This window comes from Microtus oregoni, unplaced genomic scaffold (assembly GCF_018167655.1).
Source record: "Microtus oregoni isolate MIOR12 unplaced genomic scaffold, Mior012 000044F_ref0000062, whole genome shotgun sequence".
In the NCBI taxonomy this organism is placed as follows: domain Eukaryota; kingdom Metazoa; phylum Chordata; class Mammalia; order Rodentia; family Cricetidae; genus Microtus; species Microtus oregoni.
The window spans coordinates 10,106,242-10,126,646 of NW_024543218.1; the positions used below are offsets into that span (position 1 = coordinate 10,106,242).

At 42.6% G+C, this 20,405-nt stretch overlaps 1 protein-coding gene across 1 annotated transcript in view; it reads right to left on the reverse strand.

Moving 5' to 3' along the window:
• Positions 1–15,595: 15,595 nt before the first annotated feature.
• Positions 15,596–20,405, reverse strand: part of LOC121434746 (kinetochore protein NDC80 homolog) — a 107,700-nt gene continuing 102,890 nt past the window's right edge. The window contains 1 exon segment of the mRNA XM_041633695.1: positions 15,596–15,733. Within this exon segment, the coding sequence (XP_041489629.1) occupies positions 15,596–15,733 (138 nt within the window).

Genomic DNA, 20,405 nt, shown 5'->3' on the forward strand with positions numbered 1-20,405 from the left:
CACATTCACAGTCAAAAAAATTCAAAGAAAATACAATAATATACATAATCCAGAATCTCTTGTATATTTCATCTTTATATGGCTTATTTTTACTGTATTACTTTTTAATATTTATCTTTACTCCTTTTATCTATGACTGTTAAAAGCCATTTAAACTTTTTATAACTCTCTATGCTCTTTTTCTTTTCTCTCTAGCTTACATACATTTATCCAACACTGTGACTTGTTTAGAGTATTTTATGTCTGAATCCATCCTATTGTGTATCTGAAATCATTTTCTGTCCAAGAGTACTTTTTAAAATGCTAAGCAGCTTGGTCGCAGAGGCCATGGTTGCTGGCTCCCCCTCTCTCGGGCTTTAAATGTGATGGAGATAGGTCACCACAGGTTCTAGGACCACCAGATGGGAGCCATCCTTACCACCTCAAAAGCTAAATCTGCTCTGCAGCGCATTGCATGGCCTGAATATATCTTTGTGTATGGCAGCGAGAATCCACCATGCTTTTCTGCCTGTGCACTCCTAGCAGATTAGATCCCACTGATTGCCCAGGCAGAGAGTGCTGAGCCTGGACATGGTCTCAGCTACTTTCCTTCTTACCCTGAGTAGACAAATACACTCAGGACCCGAAGTGGGTAGTAGGCATCAACCCCAAAAAAGAGCCAGTGTTTGTGCTGGAAGCACAGAGCAGGAAGCTGCTGTTTCAAAACAGCACAATTTTTTTTTTTACTACTGCTGAATCAGTAAGACCTCTCTTGAAGCTACAGCATGCTACCAGCAAGCAAAGCCCACTTGGGAAAAAAATGTGTGGCTAAACTTTGTTTTTAGTGTCTAGAATTTCTTTCCCAGCCTTCTCAGGTTTTATGTGAATTTTAGTTGGCCACATTGCCATGCCAATTTGTTGTATGGAGGCCTCTTGTTTATTTCCTGGCTGCCCAGACTCCCAAAATAACTACACACAAACTGTATTAATTAAATTACTTATTAGCCAAATACTTAAGCATATTGCTAGCTAGCTCTTACATCTAGAATTAACCCAGCATGGCCTACCAGCAAGGTTTCAGCATGTCTGTCTCTGGCAGTGGCTCCATGGCTTCTTCTGACTCTGCCCTTCTTCCTCCCAGCATTCAGTTTAGTTTTCCCTGCCTAGTTCTGTTCTATCTACCCTATGAGGTCAAACCAGTTTCTTTATTAACCAATGGTATTCACAGCATACAGAGGGGACTCCCACATCAACTTACAATGTTACATAAAAAGTATAAACAGATAAATAAACAGGAAAGACAGCAGGGGGTGGGGTGATACACAGCCACAAACCAAGAATTGCCAGTAACTTTTACAATTAAGCAAGCTGCCTTCTTCAAAATTTTCCGAGAGAGCATGGCCCTGCCAACACCTTGATCTCAGACAACTGGCCTCCAGAATGGCAAGGTGACAGGCAATCCTATTTTTAGATAACTAGATTATGTAGCTATAGAAACTCTAAAATACAAACACAGCAATGAAGAAAAGCCAAGACTGTGATTAGGGCCATCTGAAATGGACTGAGATGTTGTATAAGGCACAGGAGCAGTCTAGTTCATGACCGCAGTGGAAACAGGCATCAGTTTAGAGATGCTGCCTCTCTCAGCTAAAGGCCCTTTCAGTTATTAATCTACAGTCATTTGTATCTTATGTAAAGTCTATTAAATAATGATCTGGTGTTCAAGGTTTTCATATGTTCAGAACTAATAAAAGGACACAGGTCAGAGAGCAATGGAGCATTATACAAAGATTTATCCTTAGACTTAGGAAATACTCCATTTTATAAAGATTGCATTTCCAAAATCTCTCCCTCCTTTTCCTCTCTTCTCCTCTCTCTCCTCTCTCTCAAGTAGTTTAACTGAAGAAAGACAAATAACAGAGGCAAACACTTCACCCTAAAATATAAGCAGTCCTCTTACGAGCTCCAAATGACACATGAGCAAACTCTCTCCTGATGTCCATGTACAGCACAGATATGACAGAGATCCAGTCTCCCACATGTGGCTGACCAACACACACCACAAGTGAAGGCAAAGACAGGGCTGTAACTGCCTGAAGAACTCTTAATAACATGCCCTGAACATGCATGGCTTCCTCAGCAAAAGATAAGAGTTGAAGACAATTTAAGAAATCTCTAATTGATATACTCAGGAATGGCAGCATCTTTAATCTCAAAGGCAGGCAGATAGCTGGGAGTTCAAAGCCAGGCTGGTCTACACAGTGAGTTCCATGCCAGTCAGAAAGACATAGTGAGGTGATGTCTCTAACAAAACAACAGCCACAACATTTACAAAGTCTCCCGTCATTATGTGCCGACAAAGACAAATAGTGGAGTTCGGTGAATACACATGAATACAGCAGACACAGAATCCTGTTCATCTGTTTATGAGAGCCTCTGAACATAGACAGGATCACACACGTTTACAAAGCCTGCAGAAGGAACAAACCCAGGGGTTAGGAATCTCATTTCCAGAGCTGCTCCTGCTTTCCAGAGTAGCAAATTCAACAGAAGTATTAGAAACTTGAACAAAATGAAAATAAGAACTAGAGCTAGTATATACCACGAATGGAAAATAAGTGGGATGTATCACCAAATTCTATTTTTTTAACTAAAGCAACTAGACTCTTACAAGCATTAAAATTTAGTAACAAAGGAATAGAACAGAAAACAACAATGGCGTAACAATCAGAGGCCACTTGGGGGTACACAGTCTATTTTCCTGGCTGGCCACCTCTCTGTCAATCCTTCTGCCTCTCCTACATCCTCAGCAGCTACCAACTGACCTCAGGGACCAGACCTGCAGCTCTAGCTGCCATCCTGGACCCCTCAGAAGGAAATGGGAGGCCATGGCCTCAGCCCCCAATAAGGAAGGACACTGAACTCACCAGATGAATTAAAACAGACTATTATAAAGACCTTCAGAGAACAAAAAGAAAAATTAAGCCTAAAGAATTAAAATATGAAACAATATGATAATGCCTCATGAAATGAAGAATAGAATTGTAAAATATAGAAATTTTGGGACTGGAAGATATAAATAAAATTTTTACTAGAGTAGTTCAATAGCAGATTTGAACTGGCATGAAAATGAACATAAAAGGAATACTTAAGGACTGGCAAGACAGCTCTGCAGGAAACGGCATTTGCAGCCAAGCTTGATGACCCACGCAGTGGAGAGAAGCGGCTCCTCCGTGCTGCTCTCTGCCACCTCCTGGGCACCGTGGCACACACAGGCACACAGCGCACACAATAAATAAGAAACAATGCATTGAGAGAATAAAAAGAATAGGCTTAACAAAGGGGTATAAACCTTTCCGTGGAAAAGTAAAAAAATAAAAAAGGAAAATGTTGGAAGAGATTGAAAGACTAAGAAGAGCGAAATGGGGTGTGTCTAAAAACTAACAGTGTTAGGGTGGTAATACTCCCAAATGCGGAGCAATCAATCACAAGTTCACAGAAATTGACAAACTGACTGTAAAATTGTTTTTTATTTTATTTTACATACAAATCACAGTTCCCCCTCCCTTACCTCCTCCTGATCCCCCCCACCAACACATCTCCTTTAAAATTCTTAATAAAAATTGAGGGAACTAGGAATATGTATAATAGTTGGAAAAGATTAGAGCTTCACTCTAAAGTTCAAAATTTACAGAAGTAAACATATAGCTAAACCAAAAGCTAGGCAATCAGCTTGATAGAATGGAATTCGGGGTTCAGAAATAAAGCCTTAAATTTATGGCCAATAGATTTTTGCCAAGCCCATTCAGGGGAAAAACAGTTTTTTCAACACACAGTGCTGGGACAAAGGGTTTTCTATTTACAGAAAGGTACAATGGTTCCTCACTCACGTTATATTTCAGTTTAATTCAAAACAGGACAAAGACCCAAAAGTAGGAAAAACTGAGAAGAAAGCAGAGGGCTAAGTCAGTCTTCACACCTTTTGAAAACACACACCTGCTCAGAATGGTGAAAGGCACCCTTACTCTAAAGGGACAGGATCTGAACAGACACTCTCCGAAGAGAACAGCACAAAATACTCAGCCATCAGGGAAAAGCCACCCAGCTCAAAAGACAGATAATAAGCACATGTAAACATCAGAACACACGCAAATACTGCTGACAAGATTAAAAATGGAGCCAGTGTTTGGAAACCATTTATCAGTTCAATACATCAGCACATAGTGCTGTATGGCCCAGAAATCACACTCCCAAATATAGACCTCAGAAAGTGGAGACAGCAGAAATGTCTAAACATGGACAAATGAATAAATAATATGTTGTATGTGCATATTATAGAATATCATTCGAGACAAAGATTGGAATACGACACATGCTCCAACATGGATGAACCTTAACCCTCTGTTACAGCCTGGATGTCATTAAAAGTGTTCACCAGCCACTAACACTCAGGTGTGAGGACACCCTATTCTACATAGCAAGTTCTAATCCAGCCAAGAGCTACACAGTGAATCTCTCTCTCTCTCTCTCTCTCTCTCTCTCTCTCTCTCTCTCCTACACAGTGAATCTCTCTCTCCTTCCTTCCCCCCTCCCCTCTCCCCCCCCCCTCAAAAAAAAGTGTTCTCCAAAGGTTCATATCATGATGGCAAGAAGTAGTAGGGGCATTTTTTAAAGATTTATAATAGGTGGTCATAAGAGACATGATCCTCTGAAGGAGTTAGGGTCAATTGGTAGCGAAAGAAGCTAATTAAGAAGTAGTTAGCTAGCTGGGCGGTGGTGGCGCACGCCTTTAATCCCAGCACTCGGGAGGCAGAGGCAGGCGGATCTCTGTGAGTTCGAGACCAGCCTGGTCTACAGAGCTAGTTCCAGGACAGGCTCCAAAACCACAGAGAAACCCTGTCTCGAAAAACCAAAAAAAAAAAAAAAAGAAGTAGTTAGCTTATTATCAAAGATGACAAAATAAAATTATAGCTATATACTCACTATTATATATGTTTATAATATATACTATTATAACATTTAATATACTATGCTTATCTTATCAAAATTTTTTTGAAAACCACACATACTCACACATATATGAATTTGCCCAGGAATGTAAGAATATCTGAATGTAACATACCATTTTAATAATGTGTCTAAACAAAATATAACAGAAAAATGGTAAGACTAGGGTGTGCTTCAAAATGAGTTCTCTCCTGCTTTCCTGCACAGCAAGTTGTGTGGGGTGCCTATATCACTTCTGCCCAAACACAGGTCATGAATTCCATGTAATCCAAGGCTCCTACTCTTCATAAAAAGACAGAACATACATACATGCTCCGTGGACAGAGGGCAGACATTAAACCTAAGCAGCAAAGCAGCAGGGCAGAGTGCGCTATAGAAGCAAACCCACCTGCGAAGCTTACAGAAGCAATAGCTTGGCTTTTTCTGCTCCCTTAGCTTGTAGAAAGGTCTCTGAGGGCCTAGCAATTGGTGCTATAGTGAACAGAAGGCCTCAAACTGTACACAAACCTGCTCATAGGTTAAGAGAGTCGGGTCCTCGCCACACACCGCTTTCTGTTCTAGGTAGCACTTTTCTTGAAGCGGTTTATCTCTGGCTCAAAGGAAGCCCATCCAGGTCCTGGTGGTGGAGGAGGTTTGCTGTCCTGCCAGCAGCAGTCCGATGAGCATCCCCGCTATCTCGTCATCTGTCAGAGGGTGCCCGTCCCTGGGGACATACCACACACTTAACATTAATACAATTCATGGACATAATCGACTCTCTTCCAGACCTACCGACAAACAGGATCCCTGGTTTCCCCCACAAGAGATACAAACCAGGAGAAAGCAGGATGTGGGAGACTTCCTTCCAGTGTATTTGCAGATGTGACCCACGCCAGCTGCTGGGGTCATAATAAGGCATGAGGGCCCAGTGCTTCCTGTCTCTACTATTTACAAGTACCAATTTATTGTTCCATTGCCTTTACTTTTTAACTGGAAATATCAGTAATCTACATTTTCATGTACAAGTTGTTTTAGCTTAAGGAGAGGACTTGCACAAGTACATCAGGAAAAGTGTGGTGTAAGGACAGAGACTGGGAGCTGTCTTTGATGAGCTCTTAAATGCAGTTGTTTGCTGAGGCCAGAAGAGGGCATTAGATCCCCTAGAGCTACAGCTGCAGTTGTCTGCTGCCCAATGCAGGTGCTGGGAACGGAACTCAGGTCCTCTGCAAGAGCAGAACGCAGAGCCAGCTCCCAGTCTCTGTCGTATACATAATAAATAAATAAATCTTCAAAAAAGGTTGACATTAAATAGCACATTGTTTCAGCTTTGCAAGTCTACAACCTAAACACTGCTTCAGACTCAAAGCCACATCCCTTAAGATTCCCTCTCCCAAACCAACACACAAAGAAGAGACAATAGAGGCCTTTACTGGTTTAAATGTGTTTTCTCTACTCTGTGTTTCCCAAGACTCTAAACCTGCTCCCAGGGGAGGACTGTGCTCCTATGGGAAACAGCCAGTGGAATGGGAGGAAAAACGTCTCCCAGATATTTAACAGCTTATGCTCTACACAAATCAGAGCTCCCATTTTGCTCTGTCCATGTAGGAGCCTTGGAGCTCCATCCCTGCTAGGCTTCTCTGTAGCTCTTTAGGCAGCAAAATCACTTCTCCAATCAGCACCGTGTCCTCTAACCAGGACTGGGGAAACACTGATAACGGAGATAAATGATGTTTTCCCCTGGACGTGGAAACACGATTCTAACCAAACATAATCAACACTGCACTGCATTTGTAAAATCATGACTAGAAATTCCTTAGTGGGTCAACCCATAGCAAACCTCATGGTAAGGCCCTCTTCAGTTGATTCTATTGAGAGATCCCTCAGTCAGTTATCCACAAGAATGGTTTGGTATATGGAATTTCCTATTGGTACTGAGGTGTATTTAATTTCAGTTCATTTTGGTGTGTCTGTGTATGTATGCACACATGCATGTGGGTGTCCATAGAGGCCAGAAGGGGGATTGGATGCAATGGAGCTGGAGTTACAGGTGACTATGAAGCCTCCTTATATGCCCTTGACTGCTGAGCCATCTTTCCAACCTTCTCTCTCTCTCTCTCTCTCTCTCTCTCTCTCTCTCTCTCTCTCTCTCTCATCTTTCTATTGCTTGTTTGAGATGAGGGTTTTACTGTGTAGCCTTGGCTGTCCTGGAACTCACTCTGTAGACCAGGCTGGCCTTGAACTCACGGAGCTTCCCCTTGCCTCTGTCTTCTGAGTGGTGGGATCAAAGTCATGGGCCACCACTGCCCCTGTTGTTTTTCATTAAATACAGTGGCTGCCTCTGAAACAACTGCTCTCTTAAACAGCAATTGCAACTCCAGCAGCTACCAGCAGCTGCACTGCCCACAGCCATGTGGGAATCCCCAGGCGCCGATTCTATCACAACCAATAAAGGAACTTTATCTAGATCTTTGTCCTTCTACAGAACTCAGGACTCAAAAACTGATGTGACATTAGGCTCACCCAGAGAGGCTAAGCAGCAAATAGCTATCCTCTCCTTTCTGGTGCCTCCCCGAAAAGGGGGCGTTCTTCTGCTCAACCCCCACTTAAGAACCCTCCCTACCACTTCCTGTCTGCTAGCTGCTGATTCAGTCCCCAGGTTAATTTTATTTAATCAAACAAATGTAACACATCCTTGCATTGCTAACAAAAGCAGCAAAAAAAAAAAAATAACACACCTTTGCACGTTTAAAATAATATTCCATAACAGCAATTGCTGCTTAGGACCGCAGTTGTTTAAGAGGCAGCCACTGCATTTAATGGAAAAAAAACAACACAGGGAGATGGTGGCCCATGCCTTTAATTCCAGCTCTCAGGGAGGCAGAGGCCAGGGGAACCTCTGTGAGTTCAAGGCCATCCAGGTCCACAGAGTGAGTTCCAGGACAGCCGAGTGAAGTATTACTGTGTTGCTCTTACTGTTCTCTAGAATAACCTTCTCTAGAATTTAAGCTCAAGATATCCTGTGCTTCCCAAGTTTGGACTACAGATGGGTTTGGCTTCAAAACGTACTTGGTTACTGGATGTCTTCTTAATTCTCTGAGACTCTCAAAAAGAATTGAAGTCTCCTGACTCTTCCTTTTTTTTCTCTCACTTGATTGAAACTCCCCAGTTTCTCCTTTTCCTGCCTTTGTCTCATTTATTCCAGGTTGGCTTCAAATTCACCACTTAGCCCAGCGTATCATTGCATTCATGCCCAGTGCTGAGATGATAGGTGGATACCACGACACCTAATATTTTAGTTACATTTCTATTGGTGTGAGAAGGAATTGCGGACAATGCAATTTGTAGAAGAAAATGTTTAATTTGGGGATTAAAGTTTCAGATGGTGAGTTCCATGGCTATCACAGAAGGGAGGATGGCAGTTGGCAGACAAGAATGGCACTGGAGAAGTAGCTGAGAGCTCAGATCTTGAGACACAAGTGGGACTCGTGTGGCCTTTTTAAATCTCACATTCAGTAGCAATTCTCCCTATTCTTCCCAAACTGTTCCACCAGCTGGTGGGGGGGCAAACATTCAAATATATGAGTCTAAGGGGGCACATTCTCATTCAAGCCTCCACAGCCAGTTTATGGGTTTCAAGCATGTTACACAAGTGCTCTACCAACTTAGGGATGCCCCTAGCCCCAGCTCCTTTTCTTTCCCATGGGATAGACAGACACTTTCTTATGGGCATGCCATCTGTAGCTATCAGTCTGTGGTCATGGGAAGATTAACTCATCTCATGAGTGCCAGGAAACAGAAGGAGTGCACTAGGTATAGCCTACCCAGCTACTCCCTCACTAGTAACATACTTCCTCCAGCTGGGTGTCACCTAAAGCTCCTACCACCTCCCCAAACGGTGCCACTAACTAGGGACCAAGCATTCCGGATATGAACCTGTAAGTGGGTATTTCACATTCAATATATATGTATTCCAAAAATGCAGACTAAACCAGGTCTGCTATGACATGCCTGTGATCGCAGCAGTCTGGAGTCTGAGGCAGGATGACTATGAGCTGAGGGGCTGTAACTAATTTACTACCTAATTTCTTGAGAGAAGACACTTTTCTTGTGACATCGAAAGTTAAGCAAGGACAAGTTGTCTCGTTAGTCCATTCTTCTCAGTTTGCATTTTTTATGTGTGCATGTGTGTGTCCATGCACTTATCTGTGCGTATACATGGAAGCCAGAGGTCTACTGTAGGTATCCTCCTTTATTTCCCTATACCTTATTTCTTTTTTAAAAATTTATTTATTTATTAAAGATTTCTGTCTCTTCCCCGCCACTGCCTCCCATTTCCCTCCCCCTCCCCCAATCAAGTCCCCCTCCCTCGTCAGCCCAAAGAGCAATCAGGGTTCCCTGCCTTGTGGGAAGTCCAAGGAACCCCCACCTCCATCCAGGAATTAAAGGTGTGCACCACCACCTCCTGGCCTTGTTTTTTCGTTGTTGTTGTTTGTTTGGTTTTTTTTAGAACAAACAAAACACAACACAACAACAACAACAAAAAAAAAAACAACTCACAGATTCCCTATTTGGGTTAGCCAATGAACTCCAGGATCCATCTGCCTGTCCTACCCTGCTTCCCCCAGCACTAGGGTTATGGGGACGCACCACCGACCTTGGCTTTTTACAGGATGTGGGATGGGACCTCAGTCTTTCTGTTCACACAGCAGGCTCCATACTGACTGAGCCATCCCCTCAGTCTTTGTATCTTTTTGATTTGTTGTTTTCCTTTTTGAGACAGGGTCTCACTATGTAGTCCAGGCTGGCCTGGAACTCATAGCTGTCCTCCTGCACCAGCCTTTGGATTGTTGGAATTACAGATATTTACAACTGGCTATATTCTTTAAAAATAGAGAGCCCCAAAGTTCCCTAAGGCGGCCTCTTTTTTAAAGATTTATTTTTTTGTGTGAAAGTTTTGACTACATGCAGGTAAGTGCATCATGTGTGTGCGCAGTGCCCATGGAGGCCTGAAGCCAGTGTCACTTCCCCTGGGACTGGAGTTGCAGATGTCTGTGAGTCACCATGTCTGTGCTGGGAACTGACTCATTCTTTGCAAGAGAAGGCAGAGCTCTTAATCACTGAGCCATCCCCATCCTCATGGGGTGGCCTCTTTTGCTCATGAACAGCCTGAGTTCTCCTTTCTCAGGAGACTGCACCTTATCCTCCTCCCCTCACTGAGTTGTCACCTGTCCCTTTCTCCTAGTGTAGGTTGGATGAAGTGGCCTGCTTTAGAGCTGATCCCTCTCTTCCATTCAAGACTGGAAAGTCTGTAAAGGATAACCAGCCCCAGTCCCATTGCCTTTCACAGATTCGGTGTAGCCTGCTCCCCAGCCACCCACTCACCCATGCACCCATTTGACCTGCCCACGTTAAACCATGCCTTCCTGACCTGCTACATCACACCCTTGGTTAGTATACGGTTCCTTGGCAACATGCAAGCCAGTTGAATAACATTTAGGTTTTTTTTTTTTTTTTTTTTTTTTTTTTTTTTTTTTTTTTTTTTTTTGCTTTGTTCATGTTACCCTTTTGCTCAATTTGGCTTCTTGAACAACTACTTGATTTCCTGGATACTTTGCAAAACTGCTTTGCTCCCTCTCCTTTTATTGTGAGCTCTGGGATTAAAACTCAGGTGGCTGCCCCGCACAGCAGCACCTTTGACTGTTGTAATAGGAGCGATGGGCTGCGTCCCCGGCACCCGGCCGCCCACATGGCTAGCTCTAGCTTATGCCCCGAAATAATTACACAGAAACTGTATTCTTTTAAACACCGTTTGGCCCATTATATCTAGCCTTTTCTCGGCTAACTCTTGCACCTGGACTAGCCCATTTCTAATAATCTATGTAGCCCAAGAGCTGGCTTACCAGGAATGATCTTAACCTGCGTCTGCCTGGAGTGGGAGAATCATGGTGACTCCTTGACTCAGCTTCCTTCTCCCAGCATTCTGTTCTGTTTACTCCTCCAACCTATGTTTTAACCTATGAGGGCCAAGCAGTTTCTTTATTGCTTAACCAATGAAATCAACAGATTGATATATGACACTCCCACATCATTTGACCCAGCTCACAGGCCCAGTGCCAACTTACCGACAGGCTGGGAAGCTGAAAAGCTATCCTGAATTCTCTTGGTATGAGGCAAATATCCCCGAAGAAAATGGTAGAATTCACAGTCTCATATCTCTCTAGGCTCTCCTTGTCTGTCTGTCTATCTATCTATCTATCTATCTATCTATCTATCTATCTATCATCTATCTATCTATCTTTGAGAGAGGATCCTAGGCTGGCCTCAACCTTCAGATCTTCCTCCCTCACCCAAATGCTGAGATTAGAGGCATCTACCATCACTCCTGATCTTTAATACTTTCATATTATTCCAACGTTTAATATTTATTTTTACGATAAAAATTTAAAAGTAAAACATATGGAGTACTGTGGTATATACTGTTAGTCCCAGCTACTTGGGAGACTGGAGGATTGATTTCACTAAATCTTGAGACCAGCCTGGACAGCGTAAGAAGACTAAACAAAATGTTGGTCATGGGAGCTTAGAACCTGTCATCTTAGCTTAGGAGACTGAGACAGGAAGACTGTCATGAGTTGCTAGACCATTCCTCAAATAAACCATTTGGGCTGGAGAGTTGACTTCAGAGAACCTGCATTTGATTGCTAGCACCCACAAAGTTGGCCGGAAATCATCTGCAATTCTGGGGATCCAACATTCTCTAGCCTCTTTGTGCATGAGTATGTATGTAAGGTAGACACACACTGTCCCGTGCTACCGTCTCGCCAGCAAGAAAGATGTGGCACATTCAGGATCCTTCTGCAGAAAAGCTTTATGCGTCTTGAGAGGGAGAGCATAAGCTTACAGAGCGAAGACCTCAAGGGTCAAAAACCCGGCCCTTATATAGCTTAACAGTCCTCGCCTCGGACGTGTCAAACTCTGACTGGCTGCAGCCTGTCAAACCCTATGATGCCACGGGAGAGGCAGAGAGCAAGGGATGGAAAGCTACTATGTGCATGCGCACTGGCTTGACAAGGTAAACTGCCATTCACCATGCACATGCGCACTGGCTTGATTACAGTGGTGGTGCTGATGGTCAGCGTCATCTTGCAATGGAGTATGTGGGAACGGCTCCCCACAACACACACACACACACACACACACACACACACACACACACACACAGGCAAAAACTCATGCATTAAAAATAAAATAAACAAAAAACCAAATGAAACAACCCAAACAGACAGACAAATGTTGAATCTAGTAGCACAAAACTACACCATGACCAGGTGGGATTTATTCTAGCAATGTATACATGTAGTTTTGGTTTATTTTTCTGATGGCACTTTAAATTGATTTTAGGACTTCACACATGGGCTAAGCAAGTACTTAATCATGGAGATGATGATTATGTTTGGAAATTAATCATATGGAAGTATGTATGAAAACAGTTACTATCAATGTCCTAGATGCCTGAAAGTCACTAGATAAAATTTAACAATCAATAATACAGTAAGAAAAATGGGTTCTTTAAAACTTGTAAAATGAGGCCGGGCGGTGGTGGCGCACGCCTTTAATCCCAGCACTCGGAAGGCAGAGGCAGGCGGATCTCTGTGAGTTCAAGACCAGCCTGGTCTACAAGAGCTAGTTCCAGGACAGGAACCAAAACCACAGAGAAACCCTGTCTCAAAAAACCATAAAAAAAAAAAAAAAACTTGTAAAATGTGAGTCATCACAAAAGCTGTTATTAGTGGGAAAATACGAAGCATCTCCCAGTCACCCTTCAGCAAGGGCATATATAAAGGCCTGTCTAGCTCCTTGTGGAGAAGGGTCATTTATCTCTGCCATGATCGTGGCTCCTTTAGCCTCCTGTGGTTTCCCAAGTACAGAGTACGAGGCTTTCTAGTGGCAGTTGTAATGGGCAGGTCAAAGTACCCTTGCTCTATCTCTAGATGAGATAAGCCCCCTCTGGAGACAATTGCGGTTGGAGCTTTCTCTGTCCTACTTCTAAATAACCACTTGGAGACTTAATATCAATTGTAAACTACTTGGCCTGTTGCTCAGGCTTATTACTATCTAGCTCCTACTTTTAAATTTCTATTTATTATGCATTACCATAGAGCTATGGCTTTACCTCTGGTCTAGAACATCTCGCTGCTTTGGCAGCTTGGTGGCATCTCCCAGACCCCACCAATCTTCCTTGTATTTTCAGTTTGGCTTTCCTGCGTAGGCTTATTCTGTCTTGCTATAGAGCAAAGAGTTGGTGTAGCAGTTTCTTTATTAACATACTCACAGCATAGAGGAAGTTAATAAAACATATAGCATATAGGAAAGATGTCCCACAGCAAATGACCTCTAAGTAAATTTGGGGGTACAAAGCACCAAAATCTTAGTTGTTGAAATCTATGCCAAACTAAGACTGGCTCTTGGTTTTACTCTTGGATTCCACTGACTGGCATCCTTTTCACTGGGACACAGTGCCATAGAAAAATCTCTGATTTCACAAACGGGATGTATAGTACAGCATAGTGTTCTGTGCTTTCAGAGTTCGTCAGGCTGGCATTTTGGTTGCACCTTTAGAATCTGTTTCAGCATTCTAGAAGGGCGGTGCAGCCAGTAGATGTCATCGTCATGGGTTCATTTCTATTTCTTTAGCTGTGCATGTGGAACTTTGTGCTTGCAGATCAAGCACTCCTTAAGCCCAGATCGCCAGAGCTGACAGTTTACTGCCAAGGAAGGCTGCATCCATCTGAGTGTCTCTCTGCCATGCTCCTTTACCCTTTAGTTTTGACAGGGTCTCCTGATCTTCTTCTCTCAATTGCCTAAAGGATGGATTACAGGTATGCACCACTGTCCACCTTCTTTCTTTCCTGATTAAGTTTTGCTTTTCAGAAGTTGGTGATAATTTTTCTTGCCTAGCAAACAAGAGGAGTTGAGTTTGGTCTCCAATGCACATAATCCAGACAAGGAGACAAACTGTAATCTCACGTTTTGGAAGTAGAAGGCAGAGGGTCAGAAGTTCAAGGTTACCTTCAACTACACAGGGAGTATGAGACCAGCCTGGACTAGAGACTTTGCCTCAAAAATTATTTTTTAATTAATAAATATTTTATTATTAAATTTTATTCTTTTCTGGCTTTGTTTTGAGACACAGCCTTAAAAGGCCACCTTGGTCTTTAGCTTGCTATATAGCTCAGCCTGGCCTGACCTCAAAATCCTTGCTCCTCAGCATTCTGAATGCTGAGATTACATGTGTTGGCCATCATGCCTAGCTGAACTTCTAGTTCTGGGTTCTGGGATCAAATCCAAAGGCTATGACATGCTAGACACACACTCTAGCTAGCCCTCGCCGACTGCCCCACTCCTCGCCAGTTACACTAGATCATCTAAAGAAAATAAATTTCAAAGCTATGGATTTTCCTCTGGGTTCCACCTTATTAACAACGCCGTTTTAAGATTTTAACCGCCCATACTTTATATCTAGCAATAGTTCAACAGCTCACGTTTTTCCAGACTATTTTCACTGTTTCCCTTTCTCACGGACAGGCCAGCCTGTTGAATATTCAAGTCCTGGCTCCACGAGGCTGGAAGACACTTCATGGAGCCTGCTTGTTACCGAGTGCCCAGTTGGTCTCGGTCAGTGCTGCTCTGCTGCTCCGTGAGCTCTCAGGAGCAGCAGTAACCCCATCACCCTCAGTGAGTAGTCCCCTCCACAGGGTTTGCACATGACTTGTTTCTGACTCTAAGGCCACTGTGGTGCCCCATACATTGTTCTGCTTGACTTGAACAGGCAGAGTCTTCCTCTTCCCTGGCTTGTTCTCCTGAGTGTTAAAACCACCTCTAGACTGTGTTCATTTAGCTCTATCTGCAGATAACTGTCTTTTAATCGACATTTCCTCATGGATAGAGTAGGGAGCTTAGGGAGCTTGGGGGTCCCTGCCCTGAGGTTCTATAAGACGTACATAATTGACTGGAGTAGAGGATCTTTGTGGTAGTGTAGTCTCCCTTAAGCTGCCCAAAACTCTTTGGTGGTGAAGGTGTTTGTGAGTTGCCCATGTTTTCAGAGGTACTCTTCATGGTCTAAGTGCTGGTATGCTGTCCAGGAGGTTTCCTGGTGCTGTAGCTGCCTTGAGTCATTTGTGATCCTACAAGTGACCCCAATGAACTCACTGATTCACTACCCGGATTGGGATGGAATCCTTTTTCTTTGTTTTTTTGTTACCTTTTTCATCCGGGTGAAGAAAGGGTGAACAGATGCTTCTTCCCACCCTCCGAGGCAAAGTCACAAGGACCTGAGAGTCAATATGTCTGGCTCTGCAGGCCAAGTGGTGTCTTCTTTAGATTGTTTAACACCATCACAGTGGGCAAGCACTTGCAGAAAGTCAGCATGTCTTACTTGGTTCACACTGTAGTCTGCCAACTCCCGGTTTAGCCCATACCATGTTCTTTCTTCAGAAGTGAGTCAGAGAAATGAAGGGAAACCCTCACTTTACTAATGCACTTTATTAACTGTTACACAGTTTTGGGACATATCCATTTTTAGTTAATATACGTCTATGACAGACAGAAGACAGCCACCGTCGGTTTATCTTCATTCCCCAGGACTCTCACATAGAGCAGCGCCGCTCTTGTACTTCTCTGCAATCTCTTTGATATTTTCCAAGAGGTCTTCAGACATGCTTCCTTCATACTCTGCGTCAGCTTTAGCAGTCTGTTCTTCAAGGTGTTTCTAGTGTAAACAATTCACAACTCTTAATGTACAAACAAGTGTGACATTTACATACAAGAATGACATTTGTAAAGGAATGAGGTGGAATGTTCAACATCCTTAATCATCAGAGAAATGCAAATGAAAACAACTCTGAGATTCCATCTTAGACCTGTAAGAATGGCCAAGATCAAAAACACTGATGACAACTTATACTGGAGAGGTTGTGGGGTGAAGGGAACACTCCTGCATTGCTGGTGGGAGTGCAAGCTGGTACAGCCCGTTTGCATGTCAGTGCAGTGATTTCTCAGAAAATTAGAAAACACCCTTCCTCAAGACCTAGTAATACCACTTTGGGTATATATCCAAAGGATGCTCAATCGTGCCACAAGGACACGTGCTCATAGATTCATAGCAGCTTTATTTCCCATAGAGAGAACTTGGAAACAACCTAACTGCCCCTCAACCAAAAAAAATGGATTAAGAAAATGTGGTACATTTATGTAATGGAGTACTACACAGCAGAAAAAAATAACGACAGCTTGAATTTCACAGGAGAATGGATGGAGCTAGAAATTGAGTGAGGTAACCCAGACTCAGAAAGACAACTCTCACATGTGCTCACGCATAGGTGGTTTTTAAACATAAGAAAAGAAACCCAGCCTACAAATCACAATCCCAGAGAAGTTAGACAACAATGAGGACACTAAGAGAGACTTACATATATCTAATCTACTGGGAAGTAGAAAGTAGAAAAAGACAAGATCTCCTGAGTAAATTAGGCATATGGGCACCTTGGGGGAGGGTTGAAGGTGGAAGGGAAGTGGCAGCGGAGGGAGCAGAGAAAAATGTAGAGCTCAATAAATATCAATAAAAAAAGAATAATAGGAATAGAAGAACTCCAGCTCAAAAGCACAGAAAATATATTCAACCAAAATCATAGATGAAAACTTCCCCAACTAAAAAAGGATATCCCTATGAAAGTAAAAGAGGTTTACAAAACACCAAGTAGACTGAACCAAAAAAGTCTCCTTTCCATATTATAATCAGAACACTAAACATATAAAGGCAGACCTATCAGAAATACACCCGACTTTCAATGGAAAACGTGAAAGTCAGAAAGTCAGACACTAACAGATCATGGATGCAAGCCCAGACTACTATACTTCCAATCACTATTGATTGAGACAACAAGATATTCCACAAAAAAAATCAGATTTAAACAATACCTATTCATAAACCCAGCCTTACAGAAAGTACTAGAAGGAAAACTTCAATGCAAGGAAGCTAGCTGCACCCATGAAAACACAGTCAATAGATAACCTCACACCAACAAAACACACAAACTACCACCAAAAAAATAACAGGATTTAACAATCACTGGTCATTAATATCTCTTAAGATCAATGGACTCAATTCACCTATAAAAAGACACATGCTAACAGAATGGATATGAAAACAGGATCCATCCTTCTGCTGCATACAAGAAACACACCTTCACCTCAAAGACAGACATTCTCTCAGGGTAAATGGTTGGGAAAAGATTTTCCAATCAAATGGACCTAAGAAACAAGCAGGTGTAGCAATCCTAATATTTAACAAAATAGACTTCAAATTAAAATCAGTCAGAAGATATGGAGAGGGACACTTCATTCTCATCACAGGAAAAATCCAACAAGGTGAGGTCTCAATTTAAATAGACCTCTAACATGCAAGAAAATAGATGCAGTCACTGAAAGTCTCCCAACCAAAAAGAGTCCAGGGCTGGCTGGAATCAGTGCAGTATTCAGAACTTCAAAGAAGAGCTAATACCTATACTCATCAAATTGTTCCACAAAATAGAAACAGAAGGAACATTGCCAATTATGATACTACAGTTACCCTGATAAGGAAACCACACAAAGACTCAACCAAAAAGGAGAATTACAGACCAAACTCCCTCATGAACATTGATGCAAAAATATTCAATAAAACACTGGCAAACTGAATCAAGAACACATCAAAAAATTATCAACCATGATCAAGTCAGCTTCATCCTAGAGATGCAGGGCTGGTGCAGCATCTGTCTATCAATGTGATCCACCCTATTAACAAATTGAAAGAAAAAAACATATGATCGCCTCATTAGATGCTGAAAAAGCATTCGACAAAATCCAACACTTCTTCTCCTGGAGATATCAGGGATAAAAGGAACACACCTAAACATAGTAAAAGCAACATATAGCAAGTCAACAGACAACTTCAAATGAAATGTAGAGAAACTCACAGAAATTCCACTAAAATTAGGAACAAGACAAGAATGTCCACTTACTTTCCCCATATCTATTCAACATAGTACTTGAAGTTCTAGCTAGAGAAATAAGACAACAAAATGAGATCAAGAGGATACAGATTGGAAAGGAAGAAGTCAAACTTTCTCCGTTTGCAGATGATATGATAGTATTCTTAAGTGACCCCAAAAATTCGACGACAGAACTTCTACAGCTGATAAACACCATTAGTAATGTAGCAGGATACAAGATCAACTAAAAAAATCAGTAGCCCTCCTATATACAAATGATAAAGGGGCTGAGAAAGAAATCAGAGAAACATCACCATTCACTGAACCTCACTGAAGAGAAAATGGGAAGTAGTCTTGAAAGCATGGGCATAGGAAATCACTTCCTAAATACAACGCCAGTAGCGCAGACATTGAGAGCAACAATAAAGAAATGGGACCTTCTGAAATAGAAGTTTCTGTAAAGCAATGGACACAGTCAATAAGACAAAACGATAGCCTACTGAATGGGGAAAGATCTTCACCAACCCCACATCAGATAGATGACTGATCTCCAAAATATATAAAGAACTCAGAAAATTGGGAATTAACCTTCCAGCAATAGCACTGTTGGGCAACCCACAGAATGCTCAATCGTAATACAAAAACATTTGTTCAACTATGATCATAGCAGCATTATTTGTAACATCCAGAACCTGGAAACAACCTAGGTGCCCAGATACCCCTTAGCCTAAGAATGGATAAAGACAATGTGGTATATTTAAACAATGGATTTATACTCAGTGGTTAAAAAAATGATATCTTGAAATCTGCATGCAAATGGATGGAACTAGAAAAAACTGTCATGAGTGAGGTTAAGAAATCTCAGACCACAGAAAGAAACACCAGACCTAGAAAGATGAGCACAGTATGTACCACTTGGCCTCAATATCCCTTAGGTAACCAACTGATGGCTGCTTAAAGGCACACTAGATCCCAGTATTATTTGGGACCTTAACAACTATTGTCAGTGATCAGGGAAGTGAAAAGAGACCCTCTATGTTAAAACGTTCTCTTACCTTCACTCCAAGCCTCCTCTCTGTGCCTCCTGTTCACCCACCCAACTCCTACTAGCTATCAAATCAGAACAGGATGAATTTATTACCTTTGATCCAGTCAATGAGCCTCCCCTCTACAGACAAAAGCCCACAGTTCCCCCTCTTCTGGTCCCTTCAGCCTCTCTTTCTCCCTTGCTATGACAGGTGGTCCAGGTCAGATCTCCCTGGAAGCTACTTTCAGCCCACCGACAGTCCCTAGTCCTCCTGCTACTCATTCTCGCTCTGCCATAGAACCTCCTGTACCTCCCCAATCTAAAGCAGCCCCAGTTCTCCCTTTGTGAGAGGTTGCTGGGGTGGATGGTTTAGTCAGCTAAATGTACCCTTCTTGTTAATCTGAACTCACCCAAGTATAAAAAAGATTAGGATCCTATACTACCAATTCTTCCACTTTTATTAAAGAATTCCAGTACATTACCCAATCCTATGATCTTACCTTTCACGATGTCTATATGATTCTTGCCAACCATCTCCTCCCAGAGGAGTGTAGGCAAATCTGGGGTCAGGCTAGGGCCCATGCAGATGAATTCCATCAAATGGAAAACATCTACCCAGTGGGGCAGTCCCTGTTCAGGTCCCTGAATGGGATTATAATACTTCCAGGGACACCCTAGCTAGGAATTGTTTCATAACATAGCTCTTAACTGGTCTCTGTAGGGCTTCCCTGAAGGCAGTATATTATGAAAAGGCCCAAGAGGCCTTTCAGGAAAAACATGAAAATCCATCTCAATTCCTCAACTGCCTTACAAAGGCCCTCTTATAACACACCAACCTGGATCCCGAGAGCCCAGATGGAAAGCAGCTCCTTATGACCTATTTCTCCTCTCAGAATTTCCCAGAGATTTAAACTTAAACGTTTGGAGAGAGGACCTCTGACCCCACAAGTAGAAGCCTTAGCAGTGGCCTTTAAGATATAAAGAGATCTCATGGAAGAGATGAAAAAGTCTGTAAACAAAAATACCTGATGATAGCTAGGGTCTCTCAGCTGGCAAAAGTAGAAACCCAAGTTCCTGGCATCCAGAACCCCAAGAACCTGTATGCCCTTGTTGCAAATGTGGTCCTGAGAGTCACGGGCTCCAGGACTTGTCCCAACCCATGTAAACCACCTGGACTATGTCCAGGGTGCCATTGAGAAGGACAATGGAGTATTGATTGTCGCCATGCCATGGGGGACCACCCTTCAGCCAACCTTCTGTGTCTGGCAATGGATGACTGATAGAACCTGGGCTCCCTTTGTCAGACCACTGCCATAACCAACAGGGAGAACCGGGTAGTTATCACAGTATCAGGGAGATTCATCTCCTTCCTCTTAGGCACTGGG